Source organism: Cervus canadensis, chromosome 16, assembly GCF_019320065.1.
Source record: "Cervus canadensis isolate Bull #8, Minnesota chromosome 16, ASM1932006v1, whole genome shotgun sequence".
Taxonomy (NCBI): Eukaryota; Metazoa; Chordata; class Mammalia; order Artiodactyla; family Cervidae; genus Cervus; species Cervus canadensis.
In genome coordinates this window covers 17,039,710-17,057,587 of record NC_057401.1, presented here as the reverse complement: position 1 = coordinate 17,057,587, position 17,878 = coordinate 17,039,710, and the positions used below count along the sequence as shown (strand labels likewise).

Sequence of the window (17,878 nt, the reverse complement as noted above, 5' to 3'; positions counted from 1 at the left end):
TCCTCCAGGCAATCTTCCCAACCCAGGGATCGAACCCAGGTCTTCTGCATTGCACGCAGATTCTTTACCATCTGAGCCACCAGGGAAGCCCTAAGTAACCATGCCATATTCTTTTAAAAAAATTGTTTTGTTTTGAAATAATTTCAGATTTACAGAAGAGTTGAAAGATGTACAGAATTTTCATCAACCCTTGACCCAGCCTCCCCTAATGTTAACATGTTACACAACCTTGGTACTTTTATTTGAACTAAAGAAATTAGCCATTGGTGCAGTACTATTAGCTGCAGGTTTTATTCAGATTTCCCTAGTGTTTCTTCTGCTGTCCTTTTTGAGCATCCAATCCAGGATAGTCTGTTGTATTTAGTCATTATGTTCCCTAGCTCTTCTAATTTGTGACAATGTAGTGGTCTTTATCTCTTATGACCTAGACACTTTTGAAGAATACTGGGCAGGTATTTCTGTAGTGTGTGCGTGTTAGGTACTCAGTCATGGTTGCCTCTCTGCGACCCCATGGACTGTAGCCAACCAGGCTTCTTTGTCCATGGAATTCTCCAGGCAAGAATGCTGGAGTAGGTTGCGATTCCCTTTTCCAGGGCCTTAATTTGAATTGTCTTGATACAGGTTTCAGCAATACGTGAACTGTGAACTTCCAGATATTCAAGCTGGTTTTAGAATAGGCAAAGGAACCAGAGATCAAATTGCCAACATTCACTGGATCATCAAAAAAGCAAGAGAGTTCCAGAAAAACATCTATTTCTGCTTTATTGACTATGCCAAAGCCTTCAACTGTGTGGATCACAATAAACTGTGGAAAATTCTGAAAGAGATGGGAATACCAGACCACCTGACCTGCCTCTTGAGAAACCTGTATGCAGGTCAGGAAGCAACAGTTAGAACCTGGACATGGAACAACAGACTGGTTCCAAATAGGAAAAGGAGTATGTCAAGGCTGTATATTGTCACCCTGCTTATTTAACTTATATTCAGAGTACCTCATGAGAAATGCTGGGCTGGAAGAAGCACAAGCTGGAATCAAGATTGCCGGGAGAAATATCAATAACCTCAGATATGTAGATGAAACCATCCTTATGGCAGAAAGTGAGGAAGAACTAAAGAACCTCTTGATGAAAGTGAAAGAGGAGAGTGAAAAAGTTGGCTTAAAGCTCAACATTCAGAAAACTAAGATCATGGCATCCGGTCCCATCACTTCCTGGCAAATAGATCGGGAAACAGTGTCAGACTTTATTTTTTTGGGCTCCAAAATCACTGCAGATGGTGATTGCAGCCATGAAATTAAAAGACGTTTACTCCTTGGAAGGAAAGTTATCAGCAACCTAGACATCATAGTAAAAAGCAGAGACATTACTTTGTCAGCAAAGGTCCGTCTGGTCAAGGCTATGGTTTTTCCAGTAGTCATGTATAGATGTGAGAGTTGGACTATAAAAAAAGCTGAGTGCAGAAGAATTGATGCTTTTGAACTGTGGTGTTGGAGAAGACTCTTGAGAGTCCCTTGGACTGCAAGGAGATCCAACCAGTCCATCCTAAAGGAGATCAGTCCTGGGTGTTCATTGGAAGGACTGGTGTGAAGCTGAAACTCCAATACTTTGGCCACCTGATGCGGAGAGCTGACTCATTTGAAAAGACCCTGATGTTGGGAAAGATTGAAGGCAGGAGGAGAAGGGGACGATAGAGGATGAGATGGTTGGATGGCATCACCAACTCAATGGACATGAGTTTGGATAAACTCATGGAGTTGGTGATGGGCAGGGAGGCCTGGCGTGCTGCAGTTTATGGGGTCGCAAAGAGTCGGACATGACTGAGTGACTGAACTGAGCTCAACTGAACTGATACACTCTTCTCATGGTTAGATTGGGGTTGTGCATTATTTTGCTAGAATATCACAGAAGCAGTAATTTTCAACATTCTCATTGCATCATTTTGGAGGGCACCTTGATATCAACTTGACTTACTGTTGGTTATGCTAACCATGTTACCTGCTTAAGTGACAGATTTCTCCTCTATAAAACTGCTTTTACTTTTCATTAGATAGGGGTTGCTAAAGTCCAGTCCACACTCAAGGGGAGGAGAATTAAGCTCCACCTACTGGAACTATGAGCATCAAAGACTTTACGTTACATATCTAGAGGGGAAATTCTTTGAGGTTGTGCAATTATTCTGTTTCTCTTTAAAGCTTTGCCTGCTAATTTTATCATTCATCAGTGTATCTTGGCCTGCAGCAAATATTACTGTGGTGTTCTAATGATTTTCATTTCTCTCATCCTCTCTACATTTTTTAATTGACATTTTTCTGTAAGGAAGATGTGTCCCTTCTCCATTTATTTATTTATTTATTCATTCAATAGTTTGTATCCGTATGGACTCAGATGTTTATTTTATTCTTGAGTTATAATCCAGTACTAATGTTATTTTGCTGCTCAAATAGTTGCATCCTGGCCAAGGGGACTCTTCAGGATGGGACAGTTCCCTCAATTTTTTTTTAAAGCACTTCCTTTCTGGCATCAGTATTTTCTTCATCCCAGCCCTAGAACCAATCATTTTTCCAAGAAGCTTTGGTTTCTCTTATTGGAGAATGGTATTTAGAAAGGAAGACCTGGGCACATCTTGTTTTTTAAAATAATGTTCTTCTTGAGAAAACATAGAGCCTTCTTAGGTTGGACTTCTTACATTAGTTGTTTATGCTAAAAGTATTTTTTTTAATGTCTGAGAGGAAAACGGAGATACATATGGTAACAGGTAGAAAAGTTAACTCTTTCTTGTTAATATTGATTATCTAATCAGTAGCGATTAATCAAACATGTTACCACATCACATATTTCTAGTAGTGAGAAGTAATTTTAGACTTTACCTTTTCAAGTTCAGGCCACAAAACTTGAAAAGTTTATTTTTCTCTAATTATTACTTAATGCTTGGGATATAAATTGAGAACAGTGAATCAAAAGAAGAACCACTGAAACTGCCAAGCTAAATCCACCAGTATCTACCCCAGCTCAATAGAGGAAAACCTCAGACCTGTGCTTAGATCTGATTTAGTCTTATTATTATTGTTTTTTTAGTCTTATTTTTATACAGCTCTAAAAACGATGGTTGTCTAGTTTCCAAAGTCCTAAAAGATGTAAGCCAACATTTTAGGATAACTAGAGGGGATCCAGCTATTAAGCAGAATGTCAGCTTGGAAAGGGGGCATTTGAATTCTGCAAGACAGTAGAGGGAAAGAGCAGACTGGTACTTGACCATGAGAGCAGTGCAGGAGCTCTTCCGCTAAAAGACCAGTAACCTGGCTGAGTGATGCTGTTGACAGTGTTGCTGGAAGGACATAATATGGTAAATGTTCATCATGATAGCCTTGAGTCCTCACAAGCAAGTGTTCAGTTAGGTTTCTGAATACTGTTTAGGAAGTTAAAGTGTTGATACGTTTTTGAAAGATTTTCATGAATCTGTTAAAATGAACATGCTCCTTCCAAGAATAAATCTTCTCTCGGTTTTTCAGTCTGAACCTTTTGTTCTTAAGAATTATTAACAGGCAAATTTTTTGAGCATACAGCTCTACTGTTTTAGTAAAGTCATGATCATGAAATCAGATCCTCATTTAATCTGATTATACCAGCTTAGTGTTCCCTTAGGGTATCAACCTTTCACTTCTGATTTTCTCCCTTAAAAATTATATCATTAGCATGGCTGTCATTGTTATACCAGGAGAATTCAGTTCTGCAGAAAGATTTGATGTATCAGAGGCCTTCTCAAAAAGAACATGTAACAATAATTTTCCTGTATTTATTTAGGAAAAAACAAAACCCAAATGTTTGAGGAAGAATCATTAGAGAGAATGAAGTGGAATTCCTTAGCCTTTTCAGAAATTATTTTAAGGCTGTTAATTCTTTGGCTTGCTTAGATGTTTTTACCCTCTTGTTTAATAAAATGTTGAACTTTGGTATTGTTTTTTAAACTTATAAACTTAGACATGTGTTTTTGGTAGACCTGTTAAGTTGTCTCTGAAAGAAAAAGCTTTATTCTTGGCTCAGAATAGCTGAGATGTCCCCGTTAGTTAGTTAATAAATGGTCTGGGTAGAGTTTGGAGTTCGTGGAGAATATAGCTGCCATGGAAAAAGATTCCTTTTGTCTTTCTAATGAATTTTCTCCTGCTGTGCATATGTATTTAAAGGTAATTTTGATAGAGGAGTGAAAAATAAGGAAACGTGAGGCAAGGTATTAACACAAATGTGTTTAATCAAGGTGGAAAGTGTGGAAGCAATTTGAAGGAGCAGAGGGAGTGAGAGAAATGAAAGAGAAGGACCAGTTAGACTCTACCGTATTTTACAGTCCTAACATTTATAGATTTCTGATGCAGGGAAACAACTTTCTATTAGAAATGAGGCCATTTCCAATATCTTGACTATCCTTCTAAGTAAAAGAGAAGAGGCAAATTTATTACGTTTTCAGGTAGCAGGGTTCAATTCCACAGCCAGAGAAATTAGTATGCACAATATGAAATATTTGTTAAGCTAATGTACTTGATTTATTATGTGTGGCCATATGCTTTTTTCTTAAAAATTCCAAAGCCTGAAAACTAGCCACATAGTTCATGTCTCAGTTTTTTTGTTTTTGCTTTAAACTGTGAAATTTTCCTTGATTGTAATATTTTATGTTTTAGACAACTAAAATAGCTTTTTATAAACATAATGATTTTGATTGATTAAAGAAGTTGACTATCTTTTGACTGGTCTTTTATGTCATTGAATTATTATATTTTTACCTGTTTAATATATATGTTTTATGATGAAATATAGTAATCAGTCATTGAATCATCAACATGATGCCAGTTATTTATCATCATTCCATTTTCCTTTAATGCCCATTATAAACTTGTTCTCGAATTATTCTTGTTGCATCATTTCATGCTCATTATTATGTGGGCTTTAAGTCCCCTGTTTCTAAGTATGGATGATAAAGTCTCTTGAACTTGGATAAGTATGTTGCCACCAAATAGGTGAGTACTTGCATGGGCATTGCAGGTGCCTTTAAGTATCTTAGAAGTAAACTGAGTATACCTTTTAAAAACATTAAATTCTTTTTTTTTTTTTTTTCTTTTTTTTTTTGGCCCATGCTGCACAGCATGTGGGATCTTAGTTCCCTGACCAGGGATCAGACCTGCACCCCCTACATTGAAAGTGCAGAATCTTAACCAGTGGACCACCAGGAAAGACCCCTAAAACATTAAGTATTGTTTTTTTAAAAGCCCTTGAAAAGTTCATTATAAGCAGAAGAAAAAAAAATACTCTAGGTTTCATCATGTATTTGAATGTGAGTGTATATATTTTGGTTGCTTTTGACTTGTTTAGAATCTGAAGTTTTCAAGTGTGGAGGGATCTAGAAGGATGCCCTTAACCTAAATAAGTGAATAGATAACAGATGCTGAACTGTGAAATATTCTGCATAATTTTGTGCCTATTTGGGGGGAGCATTTATTGCCTTTTTTTTTTAGGTCATCAGGGGATCTATGCCTACCTACCTCCTCCTCCTCCTCCTCAAAAAAAAAGAGAAGGTAAGGGAGTACTGATTAGTCCTTTAGCCTGCTTTTGCAGATATGAAAATGAAGCCCAAGACTGAAGGTCAAACAGTTAATTAGTAGCAGAGCTAGGATTAAAACACAAGTCTCTCTCCCAGGTCAGTTTTCATCCTATTATATTGACAATTCTCGGCCACATTATTCTGCAACACATAGTAAACCACTGTATATGTAATTGCCACTTAATTAGCGTTCTTTCATATTTGAAGTCATTTGGGTTTATATTTCTAATTTAAAATAAACAATAGCCTCAAAATTGGTAAAGGAGTTGTCTATTTTATTCAAAATATTTTTTTAAATCCTTAAGTTTGGTAACATCAGATCATCATTGTTCACAAACAGCTTTAATAATTACTTGATACTGAAAGGAGAATTTTGGTTAGAGTCCTAGACCAATACCTGCATTTTTCTGATTCTTTCTGTAATGTTACCATCACTACACCCAATAGAAATGCTCTCCTAAGCTAAAATAGAATAAGCCTGTTCATTTATATTGCTTTGCTTTCTGAAGAAATAAAACAAATTGCTCCTTAAGGTAGTGTATGTAATTGTGTGTGTGTATAAAATATACTTACCTATTATTAATGGTACTTTTGTGAGATTTTGAAAAATATCACACTTAATGTTACCTGCAATAAAAATTTAATTAATACTACTTAAACATATGTGTGTGTGTGTGTGGGCTCAGTTGTGTCCAACTCTTTGCAACTCCATGGACTGTAGCCCATCAGGCTCCTCTGTTCATGTAATTTTCCAGTCAGAAATACTGGAGTGGGTTACCATTTTCTTCTTCAGGAATCTTCTCCACTCAGGGATTTAACCCATGTCTCTTGGGTCTCCTGCATTGGCAGGTGGATTTTTTACTACTAGCACCACCTGGGAAGCCCTCTTAAACATATGCTTCCTGGGTCAGGTATGTAGACCCTTTGTTTTCAGACTTTTCGATCTTGTAGCTTTAAATTCATGCTAGAGCAGTTTGGTAGAGTATTCAGATTTTACTTAACCTCTCTACTACATAAAGTTTTACTTTTTCATTCATTCATTCATTTATTCACTCAGTAAATATTGAGCATGTGTTACATGCCAGGCACTGTCCTAGGTACTTATAAGTATTACCAGAATCTTAGCAGTCCTTCTTTTCATAGGACATCATGTACTGTTTCTCTGTTTGTACTATGAAATAAACTCTAATGCAAGATTTGCATGTTAGACACTCTCAAGTCCTCTGTTAAAGAGATATTTGAGCTTTGCCACTCATGTTTTCAGTATTTGAAGATAAAATATTATAAGTACTTTACCTGACTATTGAGGGTAAAGAATGTACGGCACTCTGGATTATCAGATATATTTTTTGCAATAAATGATTGGTTATTTAATGTTAGATGGGGGATATTGATGATGAGACATCGCCAACTTTTAAGTCATACATGTCCAGGTGGGCTTAAACTCCTGGAGAGAAGTTCCAACAAGCTTATCAATTTATCCATTCTGCTTAATGATTTCTAAACTCTCAGTTGAGCTTTTCATTCTGTTTACCAACCCTACTGCTCGTCTTGAACAGTATGTTTTCCTTTTCATTTCCTATAGCTATTCTAGACTTTTTACTATTGTTATTCTTCAATGTTTTAGTAAGTAAAGTTCAACAGAAGTCTGTTTACTATATGAGTTCTTAGAGCTGTTACCATTCTGATATGTATCTGGAACTTCCAGATGGTTGGCCCTGGATGCAACTTGATCCAGACTTATATAATGCATAGAACACAATTTGGGAAATAAAGGTTTGTACTGGTTCTCCTTCTGGAACCCACCTCTGATCTGACTTCTTAGCTATTAATTGCCCAGTAATCCAGTGACTTCTCAGAACTGAAATCCTTGTGTTATTCGTGGATGCTTCCCATAGAGACTTGTATATTACCTGTTACCAAGTTAAAAGATTATGAAAGTGGTTGTTCATAATGTTTAATATCTCATGATATTTAATGGATAGTAAAGGAAAGAATGCTAATATTTAGGTGGTGAAGGCAGAGCTGATAATATGGTCCAGTCTTTTCATTTCATTTTTAATGAACTTTCTTTTATGGTTCATATTTTTTGGTAATTTATACATTCTATGTAATAAACTTCACCTATATTTATGCAGTCTGAGACTTTAAAGATGAGGTTTAGATTTTAGATACTAAACAAAGCAAAATATGTAAGCATCTCAGTTATAGACAGATGGCTGAAGATTATGTAGATAAAAATTAAATATTTACTTCTATATTGAATTTCAGAACTTTAAAAAAATTCTCCCCACATGCCAATGACATATATGTGACTGCACCTATAGCAGTGTCTATCATTTTCCTCTCCCCTCCTCTGAGCCATAGCTTCCAAGTCCTTTGAGGTGACCATTGCTTCAATTCTATAGCAGTCAAGGCAGGTCAGAGGTCTTGTGTGAGTGACTTTGGTAACTACCATCCTTCCTCTTGTCTTGGGTAGCTCTCCATTACTGCTGCCTACCTACACACTATTTTTAGAAATCATCTAATGTAATCTATTTCCTTTATTTAATACATGAGGAAAGAAGAGGGAACAAGAAATAGATGTTATTAAGTAACTTGCGCATGAGGCTAACTGGATAATGGCTGAAATTAGAACCAGGAGCCCAGCCTCTTTCTTCTTGTCTCATTTGAGTGCATAATCCATCTTCTGTGAAGTGTGGCTGACCTGAAAGAGAGCCAAGCATCCACGGGTTAAGGAGAGCCTGGGAGTGTCCTGTTATGAGAGTAGGCTGGGCCAGTCAGTAGACAGAGCTGCACTGATGGCGTTAATGACCCTCAGTGTTTGAACTTGGTATGTGGTCATTGCCAGGCTCCCAGAATGTTTGATGGACATCATTTATGTAGCAAATTCTTTACTGAAGAGGACTTTGAGCACTTATCCAATTTTAGCTAAAACTTTTTTTTCTTATAAGTAATTTGTGTTGTAGAAATCTTAGAAACACACTATCTCTACATCAACAAAAACAAGTTAAATAAAAAAAAAATCATCTGTAATCACACTGCTCTGATGCATGGGTGGAAATGTCTTAATATTAATGTGTCACCCACATTTTGAACCAAAGTCTGTCTGCTTCTCTTTTATCACTGTGTATTTAAGAAAAATGTATCTCTATTAGTACATCTACCTTGCCATTCTCTTTTTTCCTTATTAAAGACATGTTTGTTTATATTTTTTGGTAATAATTTTTTATTGAAGTGTAGTTGATTTACAATATTGTGTTAGTTTCAGGTGTACAACATAGTGATTCAGGAATATATATATATACACACACACACATATATATATGCTCTTTTTCAGATTCTTTCCCTTATAGTTTGTTACAGACTGTTTAGTTCCCTGTGCTATGTAGTAGGTCCTTGTTGGCTGTCTGTTTTGTGTAGGTGTGGGTGTGTGTGAGTGCACACATGCTTAGTCACTCAGTTCTCTCTGACTCTTTGCAACCCCATGGGCTGTAGCCCGCCAGGGACAGCCCTCCTCTGTTCATGGAATTCTCCAGGCAAGAATACTGGAATGGGTAGCTATTCCCTTCTCCAGAGGATCTTCCCAACCCAGGTCTCCTGCATTGCAAGCTGATTCTTTACCATCTGAGCCACCAGGGAAGCCCCTATTTTGTATATAGTTGTGTGCATGTTTTACTGTTATTAAAGACATACACATGGAGCAGAGAGGATTTCTTTCAGCTGAATCTCTCTGGACAGGAAGATAACAATACTACCGCCCGGGTAGGGCTAGTGTTCCTTGGGATTCTTTGTGGAGAGCAGGACCTCCGACTTCACTTTGCTTGACAGGCCATAAATTACCAAGACCAAAAGCTGTGGTGTGGTCCCTTTTTCTTCCACAACAAGAATTGCAAGTTGCTTATTATTGGATCCAGTTTTTAGTCTCCAACTAAGTGAAAAGATAGACTTGAGCTGTAAAAATAATTTTACTTACCTTGACGTGGAAGGTAAACATTAGGGATAAAAAAAATGTTTTAGTAGAGAGCTCATCAAAGTGAGGAGTGAAACATTACTATTACTTGGGGTAACTGGAAGTTGTTTGAGACAAAATTAAATCTTTTCAGTCCCCTGCTTTTTTCTTCCGTTTGGCGTCAAATCACATTTTCAAACTGTGCTATATAAAATAGCAACAAATTTTTAGAAGTCATAGCAGTTCTATTAATTTGGAAGTTTGAATGTATGAGTAGAATTACTGCAGCAACAGCAAACCCTTGTCCATTATTGTAATAGAAATGCCAGCATGCTCTTGAGAGCTTGACATTTCCAACAGCAGGTGCATGCATGAGCATGTGACATTTCTATTACAATAATGATAATAGGCATTCTGTAGAAAGAATCCTTGTGGTAGTTTATACACATTGTCAGCAGTCCTGCAAGATAGATATCATGAATCTCTTTTTAAAGGTGAGAAAGGGCTTCCCTGGTGGCTCAGGGGTAAAGAATTCACCTGCAGTGCAGGGGTCATGGGTTTGATCCCTGGGTCAAGAAGATCCCCTGGAGGAGGAAATGGCAGCCCACTTCATAATTCTTGCCTGGGCAATACCATGGACAGAGAGGAGCTTGGCGGGCTACAGTCCATGGGGTTGTGGAGTCAGACATGACTAAGCAACTAAACAATAACATAGATGAGAAAATCAAGACTGTTACTTGCCTAAGGTTATTTAATAGAACATCTTATTTTAGAAAGTTCTAACCCTAAAATTCTGCCTATGTTATTCTGCATATTCTATTGCCTCTGGCTTTCTCACACAGGGTACATTTTGCCTTAGGCAAAAAATGTGTTACTTAAATAGTAGCGAAAAAATTTTTTCCCATTAATTGGATTTTTTTTTCCCATTTATTTTTATCAGTTGGAGGCTAATTACTTTACAGTATTGTAGTGGTTTTTGCCATACATTGACATGAATCAGCCATGGATTTACATGTGTTCCCCATCCCGATCCCCCCTCCCGCCTCCGTCTCCATCCCATTCCTCTGGGTCTTCCCAGTGTTTTGAATACACAAAGACCCTTCAATTATGAGGAATACCATGGGACATTGCAAAACAATCTCTTTGTAAAAGTAAATACTCTATGATTGACTATTTTAAAATTTTTATATTTTTGTTTAGATTTTTAATGAAGGTTTTACTTCAAACAGGTGATGTAACTATAAATGTTAACAATTATGATACTGATACATTTTTTAAATAAATGGTTTTTTTCATTCATTTATTTATTTATTTTTGTAATGCTCAGGCCAGTTTAATAAATCACGTTTGGAATTGGAAACATTTAGGTTACATGATAGACTAGAGATTGTATACATTTTTAAATCACAAATTATATATTACTTACTCTTCTGTTTACTGTGTTTACTTAAATATATTTTTACTAGGAAAGTCTTGTTTAGACTGGATTGTAATCATCTTAGGTCAGTGATCCCTGGATGAGCAGCTTCAGCACCACCTGGGATGATGGGTGAGGCCCAGCATCTGTGTTATAACAAGTCTTGTAGGTGACTCTGATGCACATGCCAGTTTGAGATCCACCAGACTATATGTTGCATCTACCAAGAGTATAAGAGAGTTTGTGCTTTCTTTCATCTAAAAGATGCTTCTTGAATATTTTCTCCAGGACAGTCCTCTGTGACAAGGGTGCTGCAGAACTCTGCTACCTCAGATGATGTCACAGACCTCTGCTTCCAGCTTAATTCAGTATGAGAGAGAGGTGAACTCTTAGAAACAGGCTTTAATTTAAAGTGGAGGGGTCAAGCCAGAGTTCTAGGTTGTGGGTGGGGGAATTTGACTACAGAGGCCTGCATTCTCCCTTCTGGGGCCTGAGCACACTTTCCTCCTTCCTCTTGGTTCTGATAAACAGTTCATTTCCAGAGTTTGTACTTCACCTCAGCTCCTAAAGCAAGTAGCCAAGCATTTCTAAAGGTTGTTTTGCTGTAAACAATAACAGGAAATAAACAGGTAAAAAGATCTTCTGTCCTTTTCCCCTTCAGAGGGAAGTAAGACAAAATTGTGTAAAAGTGCTTGGAGTTGGTGTTTGGACACCAAAGGACTCTGACAAATTTCATGTGCACTTTGGAGGTCGGAGATCCAGGTGACAGGCCGCGGGAGGAGGAGGAAGAGGCAGGAGCATTAGTTGTAGGGGCAGCGTTGGCGGCTGTCCTGACGGGGCCTGGCTGATCTGGCCTCTAAGAAAGGTGCAAGTCTGGAGCTGCTTCGCTTGTATTAGAGAAGACAGGCATTAGAGAAAGTGGAATTTAAGACGTGGGGCAGATAATTTAAATTCCTAAGCACTTTATGGCTTTATAGTTGTACGTATAACTCAAATTCTAATTTATCACCCCCCTCCCCTGGTTGCCCACTCAGAATGTGGGGCTGGGCGGTGGTTGTTTCCTTCAAGTATGCATGTTAAAATACAGAAATACATTGTGAAAAATCACTTGATGGTAATGTGGGGCCTTTGTGTACTTCAAGATCGGGGGTGACACGGAGTGCTCATTACAGATGGCTAAATTAGTGGATAGTGTCTTTTTTCAGGAAAAATATTAAATAACTGTGTAATGCCATTCATATCTAACACAGTTATTCTGATCATATGGATCCTTATATGAAGTGTTGCAAGACTCTACGTTAACGAGAAAACAAAACCAATATTGAGCGGAATGCCTCTGGGAACTCTTGATTGGGCCCATCTACTGCATGCTCCATAAATTTTTATGTTGTTTATATGGTGTGCTATGGTTTACAGTCTGGTCTTTGCATTAATTTGCCATTGTCTTTCTCTCAAATATTAATGAAGTGTAGGAGTGATTCTATTCCAAATAGGCATTTTTAAGATGGACTTCAAAATAAAGCTTCTCCTTTAAAAAATATTTTTTTTTCTGAAAGACGGAAATCACTTCATTAGCAATTGCCAGCAAAATCTCCTAATGTCTTTCCATAAGCTGTTTAAGCTTTAGTATTAGAAATTAAGGCTAGAGGATTTAATTAGCCAGCTCACAGGATGCAGTCTCTTTAATTTAGGATTTCCCTTTGAGAAAATTATGTAGTTAAAGAAAGGATATCATATTTTAGACAAGTTGGTTTTGGGCCCTTAATGTGTCTGAATTGTGATCTGGAAATTATGCTTCATGTGAATTGAAACTTTTTGTTTCTAAAATTGATAATTGCAGCATGGCTTGTTGGATTGTATACAGTAGTTTTCAGAGTTAGGAAAAGTAAAGTGGGGTTTTGTGGGGGCAATGATTAACTCGTATATTTTACCAGGGACACATAATCAGGTATTATTTACTATACATTTAGCCAGTGCACTGGGTTTTAGTTAACCAATGAATACTTTGTTATGTGAGTGTTAAATGTTAACACTTGCATTTTTAGATTTAGCTTTAAAAACTTAAAAGAAACCTCATACAACCCTTGCCATCCTTTCAGCCATAACATTAACTTGCTTTGGTTTCTGCCTTTAATTTCCCCAGGGGTTCTTTTTATTTAGGAAAAGGGTGAAAGATGTATTTGTATAAGTACTACACCAGTGCTTCTGTTAAATTCTTTTTCAACAAAGATTTGTTACTTGAGCACCTCATGCACAGAGTGCATATTTTTCTGAAAAGAATGTGCCCTGAGAGCAGCAGTTTTTAGTATATATTTATTTCATGTCTACCAGTTTATTTTAGCTTAGATATTTTCTAATGCTTTCAGTTTGTAACCATTTTTCAGTTAACTGAGCACATACACATTTAGGCACAAAATGGGCAACCTTCAGAAATTCTTTTTGTATTTTAAAACAGTTGTCTCTCCAGTCTGTGATATCAGGGGTCTCTCCTTATCCCCTTTAAAATGCAACTAAAATATTGACTTAGATACAGAAGATCAACTTTCAGGGAAAGATACTTTTAGAGTATCAATGAAGAGTTTAGTAGTTACTTTCTAGAAATATTAATGCTCATTAATGTGAAATTAATGCAGACAGTTCGTGTGTTCATATGTGAGAAATTTGCCCCTTAAGGATTTTTATGTAGTTTTATAAACCATTGACCTACAGTAAGGTCAAGTGCAAAAATGAAGAAGTTTTGGTGTTGTGCACTCCCCTGAAAGCCTCTCGGGTACTTGTGGGTATCCCTGGACTGTGTTTTAAGAATCATTGCATTATAATATTTTTGAAGTATCTATGGTTACTTGAAAGAAGTCTCTCCCCTGAAATTCTCTAGTTCTCTGTGTATGAAAGTAATACTCTTTCATGCTTATTTTCCAAGCTACTTCAAGAGTGAGACTCCACCTTCCCCGAAGATTCCTGTAGCTGTGGAGGGAAAAAGTGTTATGGATGAAGGGAATGTATCCAGCACCCCTCCCCTTTTTTCTCCAGCTGGGAGGAGAAGGAAAGGGAAATAAAATTTAATGAGCACTTTTACTATGTGCCAGGTGCTTTACATATGTTATTTCATTTTAATCCCCCAAACAACCCTAGGAGGTATTTCTAGCCACATTTTGCTCAAAATAGAGCAAGTCTCAGAAAGGTTAAACAGCATGCTCAGATCACACAACTTTTTTGTTTGTTTGTTTTTTTCATTTATTTTTATTAGTTGGAGGCTAATTACTTTACAATATTGTAGTGGTTTTTGCCATGCATTGACATGAATCAGCCATGGATTTACATGTGTTCCCCATCCTGAACCCCCCTCCCACCGCCCTCCCCATCCCATCCCTCTGGGTCATCCCAGTGCACCAGCCCTGAGCACTTCTCTCATCCATCCAACAGATTGGCAATCTGTTTCACACTTGATAATATACATGTTTCGATGCTGTTCTCTCAGATCATCCCATAGAGTCCAAAAGTCTGTTCTATACATCTGTGTCTCTTTTTCTGTCTTGCATATAGAGTTATCGTTACCATCTTTCTAAATTCCATATATATGCATTAGTATACTGTATTGGTGTTTATCTTTTTGGCTTACTTCACTCTGTATAATGGGCTCCAGTTTCATCCATCTCATTAGAACTGATTCAAATGTATTCTTTTTAATGGCTGAGTAATATTCCATTGTGTATATGTACCACAGCTTTCTTATCCATTTGTCTGCTGATGGGCATCTAGGTTGCTTCCGTGTCCTGGCTATTATAAACAGTGCTGTGATGAACATTGGGGTGCACGTGTTTCTTTCAGATCTGGTTTCCTCGGTGCAGATCACACAGCTTTTAAGTGGATAGAACCTGATCCAAATCAGTGTTTTACCAAGGCCTGTACATCACTGTGGGCTTCCCAGGTAGAGGTAGCGGTAAAGAACCCACCTGCCAATGCAGGAGACATAAGACGTGTAGGTTTGATCCCTGGGTCAGGAAGATTCCCTGAAGGAGGCCATAGCAAGCAACTCCAATATTCTTGCCTGGTGAATCCCATGGACAGAAGAGCTTGGTGGGCTACAGTCCTTGGGGGTCACAGAGAGTCGGATATGAGTGAAGCAGCTTCATGCACGTGCACACACAGCACTATGCTTTGGTTTATGCTTTTTCTTTGGTTCCTGCAGATTGAGGATGTGAATACTAAAGTTATATTGGGCTCTGTGGTGGCATAATGACCAGACAGTGGTTTGACTGTGAGGTTTGCTGTTAATGGGATTAACTGTCTTTGACAGATTATATTTTATAAAGTCAAATATATTTATTTTAAAAGATTTGCATAATTTCTTCAGTTTTAGTTATTTGAAAATAAAAGTTAATTATCCGTGGTTTACCATAGAGCACAGGATTACCCCCTTGTATCCTCAGTTCTGTCATATAGAACAGCTGACTGTCCCAGTAGAAGATTTTTGCATCTACAGTCCTGAGGCAGCTTGTTATCTGGGATTGTCAGAATTCCAGAAAGGCAAAATCCTTTCTCAAGAACATGCTTTGTTTCAAGTCACCCAGTACCTAAGGCATAAGACCATTGTGGGGTGGGGTGGGGTGTAGGGAGTGGGGGAGAATGTCTTATAGGGACATCTCTAGGGATCTTTGAAGGAGGAATATTCTCCTTGCTTCTCTTGTGGGTGCTCTGGTATGATTTAGGACATGGAGAAAGTGAGTTGGTAGAATTCCCAGTTTTCTCAAATCGGTGAGGCCAGAATACATGACTGCACAACCCTGAAGTAAGGCTTGATGGAACCTCCTACATATTGGCTCAGTATTATACCTACTGCCCCTCTGTAATTTTCTTGTATCCATCCCAGCCTCAAAGAGAGGAGGGGAAACCCCAAGTAGGCCTCTGAGTATTAAATAATTGCCACAAAGCAAGTCAAATTAGAGGTGCAGCTGACCTGAGGGGAATGAATTTTCTATGGAAAAGAATAGCTGTAGGAGAGAGGAGTCGTTGTGATAGCCGATAGTAGAGAAAAAATTAGAGCTCACTTAAAAAATCCTGCCACCTGCAGCTGTCTGTGCAGGGAGTGCTGTCCCCTTCACTGGTAATGCTCTAAGTGGTCGGCTGATGAGGGTGGCAAGGTAAAACCTATGCCATGTAGAAATACTTCTAAAAAAGTGGCTAGAATTTTGAAAAGGAGTTTGGGTACTTGAAAGATAATCTAGAATTACTACTTAGAAAGTGAACATTCATGAAACACCTTAATCCTGATGATACTACATTACTGAAGTGTACTTTATAAGACACGAATGTGTTTGTGTCCTCACACATCTCTTGAATTCTTTTGGAGGTCGCAATATCTTATAGTTTGCTTTTTAAAGTATTTTATGAGAGTAGTAAATATTTGACATAATGAAATTGGATAATATGTGGGGTTTTTCTCCTAGCGCAATTGTACAATATCAGGGTTTGTTGTACTTCTGACTTACACAACTACATGAGTAAAAAAAAAAGTTGGTTTTGCAAACTATTTGAGAGCTTCATCAGTTTTGCTAAGGGCTTCTTCTTTGATAGTTAATCTGTTCTGAAGCACCTGTCAAACTATAGCCTTGAAGACTGTATAACTCTTTTGGATCCTCAGTTGTCTTGGCTTTGATAGAAGTTCTTCAGTATCACTTTTGCAGAGAGACTAAAGTGTTGACTTGGTGGATAAGGAGAAATAAAGGAGTGTTAAACCGAGAGACTGGTTCCAAATAGGAAAAGGAGTACGTCAAGGCTGTATATTGTCACCCTGCTTATTTAACTTATATGCAGAGTACATCATGAGAAATGCTGGGCTGGAAGAAGCACAAGCTGGAATCAAGATTGCTGGGAGAAATATCAGTAACCTCAGATATGCAGATGACACCGCCCTTATGGCAAAAAGTGAAGAGGAAGTAAAAAGCCTCTTGATGAAAGTTGAAAGAGGAGAATGAAAAAGTTGGCTTAAATCTCAACATTCAGAAAACTAAGATCAAGGCATCTGGTCCCATCACCTCATGGGAAATAGATGGAGAGACAGTGGAAACAGTGTCAGACTTTATTTTTCTGGGCTCCAAAATCACTGCAGGTGGTGATTGCAGCCATGAAATTAAAAGACGCTTACTCCTTGGAAGGAAAGGGATGACCAGCCTAGATAGCATATTAAAAAGCAGAGACATTACTTTGCCAACAAAGGTCCATCTAGTCAAGGCTATGGTTTTTCCAGTGGTCATGTATGGATGTGAGATTTGGACTGTGAAGAAAGCTGAGTGCTGAAAAATGGATGCTTTTGAACTATGGTGTTGGAGAAGACTCTTGAGAGTCCATTGGACTGCAAGGAGATCCAACCAGTCTATCCTAAAGGAAGTCAGTCCAGTTCATTGGAAGGACTGATGGTGAAGCTGAAACTCCAATACTTTGGCCACCTGATGGGAAGAGTTGACTCATTGGAAAAGACCCTGATGCTGGGAGGGATTGAGGGCAGGAGGAGAAGGGGACGACAGAGGATAAGATGGCTGGATGGCATCACCGACTTGACGCACATGAGTCTGAGTAAACTCCTGGAGTTGGTGATGAACAGGGAGGCCTGGTGTGCTGCGATTCATGGGGTCTCAAAGAGTCGGACACGACTGAGCGACGGAACTGAACTGAGACTGAGAGAGATTGAATTTATAAATGGTTAGTTTATGAAAACTATCTTTCTGTAGTGACAACTAGTTTCTTTTGTACACATATATATGTGATAGGTGGAAAACAGATCCTTTGCACTAAATATACAGAATATACTTGGAAACTTTCTAGATTCTGTTATAATCCGTTGTGTGTTTTTTTTTTTTTTTCTATTTTGTCTTAATCTACGCCTGTGCCATGCATGATCTTCTAATTATTGTAAGTTCTTAGTG

At 37.9% G+C, this 17,878-nt stretch overlaps 1 protein-coding gene across 2 annotated transcripts in view; it reads left to right on the top strand.

Moving 5' to 3' along the window:
• Positions 1-17,878, top strand: part of ZSWIM6 (zinc finger SWIM-type containing 6) — a 211,228-nt gene that overhangs the window by 108,024 nt on the left and 85,326 nt on the right. Inside the window, exon 1 of one of the 2 annotated variants that reach the window (XM_043488890.1) lies at positions 5,244-5,560. The exons of the other annotated variant lie outside the window; for it this stretch is intronic. Within the exon in view, the coding sequence (XP_043344825.1) occupies positions 5,428-5,560 (133 nt within the window). The 5' untranslated portion in view covers positions 5,244-5,427. Of the gene's footprint in view, positions 1-5,243; positions 5,561-17,878 lie in introns of those variants that run through there. 2 annotated transcript variants of the gene reach the window in all.